At 36.4% G+C, this 7,252-nt stretch overlaps 1 protein-coding gene across 1 annotated transcript in view; it reads left to right on the top strand.

The window, feature by feature from the left end:
• Positions 1 to 2,732: 2,732 nt before the first annotated feature.
• Positions 2,733 to 7,252, top strand: part of LOC121421319 (probable ATP-dependent RNA helicase DHX58) — a 21,299-nt gene continuing 16,779 nt past the window's right edge. Inside the window, exons 1-2 of the mRNA XM_041616006.1 lie at positions 2,733 to 3,291; positions 6,112 to 6,255. Coding sequence (XP_041471940.1) covers positions 3,126 to 3,291; positions 6,112 to 6,255 — 310 coding nt within the window. The 5' untranslated portion in view covers positions 2,733 to 3,125. The remainder of the gene's footprint in view (positions 3,292 to 6,111; positions 6,256 to 7,252) is intronic.

The following is a 7,252-nucleotide window of genomic DNA, read 5'->3' as shown; positions in this document are numbered from 1 at the left end:
TTGAATATGTTTAATAATCCGGTCCGGAATAAAGACTACACTTTAAACTCAGACGGTGGGGGTCTTAAATTTGATTTTTTTAATTATTGATACAACAGGGTTTGGGGTAAAGACTGCATTCTATATTCATTTCTACAGGGTCTTAATTTGGTAGTCGATGAGATGTTGCAGTTTTTAATTATTTTTGAAAGGCTATGTTCTTTACGTATGCTTTAGTACAGGATCTTAGTTTAGAAGGATCTTCAAATTATTAAATGACCGGGTCTGGAGGATTACAAGACTACACTCTACATCCATGCTATTCCGAACGATAGTGGGTCTTATAAATTTTAGTCTGGTGCCCCCCCCCCCCGCCTCTCTGAAAAGCGTTTCATTGTCGATGGTACTGTATCTTCTCTCTTATGCAGTAATGTTATGAAACATTCCCAGAAACATTTCATGAGAAATAGCCTTATCATGGATAAAACAGTACAATGATTGCACATATCCCGGAGGTTTGCACTTTTCCCGTGAAAATTGTTCATTACATGTCCCGTCGTCGCGTTTGCACGTACAGATGCCGTTGATAAATTTTGACAGATTTGCACATTTCCCGGCGTGGCGTTTGCACAAATTCCGTTGTTTCAGACTACCAAGGCTGTGTTGTTGTGTAGGACTGCTGTACATTGTCCGAAATGAGAAGGTTGAGTCCGAAAGTGTGTCGACCTACTTAAGGGCCATTTTAAAATGAGTGGGTCGACAGAAATTCAGGGTCTGCGCACCTGAAAACTACACTGAACACACCGGGATTCCCCTCTCAAAATTGTGCAATCGTATCTTGCGCAAGCCTTGTTTTTTATGCTAACCTTTTGATCGAGTTTTGCAACAGAATCTGCCAGATAGCTTTTAAATAGTCACTCTTTCGACATCGCACATGTGATTTTTGTCTGAACATTGTATGAAATTAAGATTCAAGTTGTGTTGCACAGATGAGATACTAGGCCTACACGATCAACCCGTTAATTATGTCAACGATCTCAATTGACACATTATCATACAATTATGTTTATAACACTTCATGGGACACACTAATAATGAAAAAAAAATACTTTCAAGTTACTGAGTTTAACTGTTATTGTACACATTTCACTTAATTCAACAATTTACATGAAATCCTTCAGTTTTTCTAATTTAACCATTGAAAGCGTACCAATAAGCTTGATCGCTTCGCTCCCTAGCATTCAATTTTCTCAGGAAATTATTAGGCATCTTCCCAATGGCCCTGGAAGACGGGCGTACTGATTTCTTCAACTTTGTTCACATCAAAAATCACCTTGATTTCATAGCGAAAACCCCCTTTTTTGCTGGTCATTGCAGCAGCACCCCGGCCCCTCTTCAAAAGTCGTTCTCATGTCCCTGTCTTGCCCCTTTCCCGGAAAATATCTGCGTATGACTTAGTATTTTTCATCAAGGAATTACATCGATGAGCGAAAATAGGATCTATAATGCCATGGTCAGATGGTAAAATGGCCATTCATATTTGAATAAGGCAAAATTAATATAGTCTCATGCATGACTATTGTAATGACAGATCAAGCTAATCAATTTCCATCCGTAAGTAAATGATTTTAAAAATCCTCTTGAATTATTTTCTAAACACCTGTTCGTTTCACACCGAACTGTTAAAAACATGTTTAAAGGACAAGTCCACCCTAACAAAACGTTGATTTGAATAAAAAGGGAAAAATTCAACAAGCATAACACTAAAAATGACATCAAAATCTGATGTAAAATATTAAAGAAAGTTATGACATTTCGAAATTTTGCTTAATTTCACAAAACAGTTATATGCACATCCTGGTGGGTATGCAAATGAGGAGACTGATGGCATAATCCACTCACTATTTCTTTTATTTTTCTCCTCATTGTCAAGTGAAACAACAATTAATTCCTCCCTGAACATATGAAATTAACATTGTTTGATATTATATGATTCAGTCAAATTGGTCCTTTTTCAAATCTATAAAAAATGAAATACTGTGTAATTCAAACAATAAAAAACGAAATAAATAGTGAGGGACATCGTCGACTGTCTCTATATCACTGTGTTGTGAAAAATAAGCAAAACTTTAGAATGTCATAACTTTCTTATTTTACATCCGATTTTGATGAAATTTTCAGCGTTTTGCTAATTTTAGTTTTCTCTATTTATTCAAATCAATTTTTTTCTGGGGTGGACTTGACCTTTAACTTTCAATGTTATTAAAATTTCAGAAACCTGGAATTCCCCGGCATTATCTAACTTCCCAACTGCGACAAATATGTTATTCTATTTTCGTACTCAGATGTAAAATATTTTTCACAATTAAAATACAATCCTTAAAATATAGCTAAATTAAAAACTGGTAATTTTTTTTTGCATGATAAGATATGATATGAAGTGATTAAGTCAGATAAATCATTCTATTCAACCGGATCTGCCTATTTTAATCCCGGGATCTGAATATCCAAAATTCGTCGTCTTAAAGGTGTCTGAAACTGTAGCATATATACCCTCTGTGATGGGGAATCCCAGGATCTGCATGACTCAACTTATCTGCTGGACGGAGCGACACTCCCCTCGCGCGGTCCCATAACAATGAATCTTCCTTGCCTATTGGTTCGCATTTGGGTAGAACATGGGTATTGGCCAATCACAAACAAGAATATAATCGTATAGTGCCATTGATATTGTCTGCGCTAAAGTTCATATAAATAGTCATTATCTACGGACAGCTCGCTTCTCGTGCCTAGCAATCTTGTGGTCGCATACTATCAGCTTATGTCTACCAATTCATTCATTGTATTGTGTAGAAATATTCCACGTCTTTAAAAACAGACAAAAAAAAATTATCGCGAGGCATTCCAACTATTTTGTTTTGGACGTGATTGGAGCCACTGACAAGTAACTGTCTATATGAGAGAGGAGATGCTCAAGTTAAGCTCAAAAACAATTTTGATTCACAGCTAACAGCGATCAAGTTTAAGAATTGCCTAACTCTACTGATAGAGGTGCCGAAAAGTGAGAGGGATTCAACGTCTGTGTAGTCGTGTGTGGTATATTTTGTCGTTCCTGTGCTCATTCAAAGTATAATTAAAGAGAAGTGATGGCCGCGGCCTCTGTGGATGCACCGGGACAGGACGAGCTTGAGGATAATAAGATCAAGCTCATAACAGAAGTCTACAGACCTATACTATTAGAGAATCTCGATGTGAGGGATATTGCAGAACATCTGAAGGTTCAGTTTGTTGGGGGAGATGACGGCAGTCATGGTGCGTATGATCTTTTCAATCATAAACGTGGATATTGTGATGTAAATCCTATCTGAAGTCAACCAATCTAATTTATAAAATATATTGTTTTTGCTGATCACATACTCCAAAAACTAAATGTGTTGTCGGTATTCTTTAAAAATGCGCCTCGTGCTCTTGTCAATATTTACCCCCCAAAATATCTTGATTTTGAAAAAAAACCTCATACCGTCATAATTGTTAATTCTTGATAAACTTAATGTCTGAGTGGTTTATTCTAATACTATAAATAAGAACTTCAGGGAAAATTTCATGATAACAATATTAATCATTTCAATTTAACATTCCCTTTTTTTTTTTTAAAGAAATCGTTCCGATCGTTCCTTGCATCGTATAGGCTTATTTGTGCTACAAGAAGAATCTATAGTTAAAATGTATGATTCTACAGAGTGAGTCAGAAAAAATTTCCCACTTTTGTAAAGTTGAATTGTTTAAAATATGAATATTTAATCGTTAGTTTCATGATATGTCTTGATAGAGGTATCCTGCAAGTACATTCAGATACCATTTTCATTTGATCCCGTGCACGCATGACTGAACAGCGGACAATCTTTAGAAGACTGTCAGATCTCACTTGCGCCAAGTTAGAGGGTGGGGAATAAAACACTCTTTTGAACAAAGACAGTCCGACAGACTGAAACACACACACACCATCACACACACACGCGCACACACCCCCACACACACATGCACACGCACTGGCAGACCCACTCAAACATGCACACACAAGCACACTCACACACAATCACACACAGACACATAAACACACAATCACTGCAAACGTCGGTGAATAAAAACACAAACAACTGCTGGGACACCGAACATCTGGGTAACGTCGGCGAAACCCTTGCAAAACAACTGCTACACTCTGAGTCCTTGCTTACTCGGTGACCATAAATGACCTATGTTGTGGTGTGAATTGAGGACGAACCATGATTCGTGTACTTTTGCTACTGTAAAAAGAGGCTCAAGTGACTGCTGCCAAATCAGGCAAGCCCTTTTATAGGCAAGTGCAACAAAAGCACAGACATCCATTGTAAATTTTCATTGTTAACCAACAAAAGACATAAGCAGCATATTGGATTTATGTGCACTTGATGATGATGAAGATCAAGATCAAGATGATGACAATGAGGATGATGATATGATGGTGGTAGTGAATGTGTTTTAAGGGGAAAGATTGTCGGGAATTGCCACTTAAACATTCAGCGATCTTGCTAAAAATCAATGCTTAATCAGAAAAGAGAAAATTATGAACCAGTTATTACCATGTGTGTTGTGTGTGTTGATGTGTGTGTGTGTGTGTGTGTGAGCATGCCAGTCTGTCTGTCTGACTGTCTTCGTCTAAAGCACTGTTTTATTCATCACCCAGTAACTTGGCGCAAGTGAGATCTGACAGTCTTCTAAAGATTGTCCGCTGTTCAGTCATGCGTGCACGGGATCAAATGAAAATGGTACCTGAATGTACTTGCAGGATACCTCTATCAAGACATATCATGAAACTAATTAAATATTCATATTTTAAACAATTCAACTTTACAAAAGTGGGACATTTTTTCTGACTCACTCTGTATATACTGAGTGATAAAAAAAGACACAAATCCCACATTTATGGAATAAAAATATCAAAACACGTACGCACACACAAACACACAACAAACATGCACACGCACTGGCAGACCCACTCAAACATGCACACACACACACACAATTGGGCTGACTCCTTGCTCTTCTGCGACGACCTGAATGCCCTGCGTTCAGGTTGGTACTCGTTCCTGTTCGGTGATATTTCTGAACATTCCGGAGAACAGTCTTTCTGCTGGGACACCGAACATCTGGGTAACGGCGGCGAAACCCTTGCAAAACAACTGCTACACTCTGAGTCCTTGCATACTCGGTGACCATAAATGACCTATGTTGTGGTGTGAATTGAGGACGAACCATGATTCGTGTACTTTTGCTACTGTAAAAAAGAGGCTCAATTGGCTGCTGCCAAATTATATAGGCAAGCCCTTTTATAGGCAAGTGCAACAAAAGCACAGACATCCATTGTAAATTTTCATTGTTAACCAACAAAAGACATAACCAGCATATTGGATTTATGTGCACTTGATGATGATGATGAAGATGAAGATCAAGATGATGAGGATGATGATGATGATGATATGATGGTGGTAGTGAATGTGTTTTAAGGGGAAAGATTGTCGGGAATTGCCACTTAAACATTCAGCGATCTTGCTAAAAATCAATGCTTAATCAGAAAAGAGAAAATTATGAAACAGTTTTTAACATTTGTGTTGTGTGTGTGTTTGTGTGTGTGTGAGTGAGCATTCCAGTCAGTCTGTCTGACTGTCTTTGTCTAAAGCACTGTTTTATTCATCACCCAGTAACTTGGCGCAAGTGAGATCTGACAGTCTTCTAGAAAGTGTCCGATGTTCAGTCATGCGTGCACGGGATCAAATGAAAATGGTACCTGACTGTACTTGGAGGATACCTCTATCAAGACATATCATGAAACTAATGATTAAATATTCAGATTTTAAACAAATCAACTTTACAAAAGTGGGACATTTTTTCTGACTCATGCACTCTGTAGTTTGATTTTTTTTGTCCATGTTGGAAAACAGTGCCCCGCACAGTACATATTCGGACATGTCCTGTAAAAAAAGTTTTAATGAAATGACTGACAAACTGAACTGAGTAAATGAAGAAATAAATAATTGAATGATTGAATAGATAATTAAAAGATCAATATCATCTTCGTTATGTTGTTTGTTCCAGAGATGTTCAAAGACGTTCTTGAGTTGATTGAAACATCAAAGGCGACACGTAAAGAAATAACAAACCAATTCCTAGATGCACTCCAGACTAAGAAAGACAAAAGAGGGCTCTTTTGCGCCGTTGTCGATGCTCTCTACCAATCAGGTAGCAATATGAATATAGCTCACGGGAGAAGTTTTAGAATATTCTTTACTGTTTTTATTGCTGTATCTTAATATCATTTTTTCTTATGCAATAATTCATATGATAACAATATGTGTTTATGATTAATCTTAACCCTATCGTGATTTAGTATTAGTAGTAGTAGTAGTAGTAGTAGTAGTGTTGTTATTATTATTATCATTACTATACTTATCATCATTGCCACAATGATTATTATCATGATTATGATAATACTTTGTTATTGTAGCTATGATATACATGTTAATATGTGCATATGATTTTTATGTTTTGTGAACCTTTGGAAAAAGTTGTCTTATGTGGAAACAGAAAAATCAAAGAAAATATCGAAGCAAGTTTGAGAAAAATCGGACAAATAATGAGAAAGTTATGAGCATTTGAACATTGTGATCACTAATTCTATGGGGATCCTCCTATTGGCAATGCGACAAATATTTGTGATGTCACACATGAACAAATTTCCCTTTGATGGACTATGGAATACCCTGAAAATGTCTATTTTTGCTCTTTTTCAGGTTGGCACAAATTCTTTATCCATCATGTACAATGTAGTATTTGAAAATCTGTATTACATGCTCGGCCTAGAGATTGTGATCTACTAGTATATGTGATAAAAGAGGCATTTTAAGTGAAATATTTAGAAAAGTAATAGGAAACTTGTTCACATTTGACATCACACATCTTTGTCCCATTGCCAATGGGAGAGTCTACATTACAATAATGATCTATACTTCAAATGCTAATAACTTTCTTATCATCCATTTATTATTTTTCTTAAACTTTCGTTTATCTGTTTCTTTGATTTTTTTTTGTTTTTGCACAAGCTATCTTGTTTCAAGGGTTTCATTTTCCTTTAATCGAAACTTTAAGATATAAAAACTTTCTTATTCCACATCCACTTTCGATGAAATTATCATCCTTTTGCTTGTTTGATTAATATTATTTTATTCAAATCATCTTC

Source organism: Lytechinus variegatus, chromosome 1, assembly GCF_018143015.1.
Source record: "Lytechinus variegatus isolate NC3 chromosome 1, Lvar_3.0, whole genome shotgun sequence".
Taxonomy (NCBI): Eukaryota; Metazoa; Echinodermata; class Echinoidea; order Temnopleuroida; family Toxopneustidae; genus Lytechinus; species Lytechinus variegatus.
This window is presented reverse-complemented; position numbering and strand designations above follow the sequence as displayed.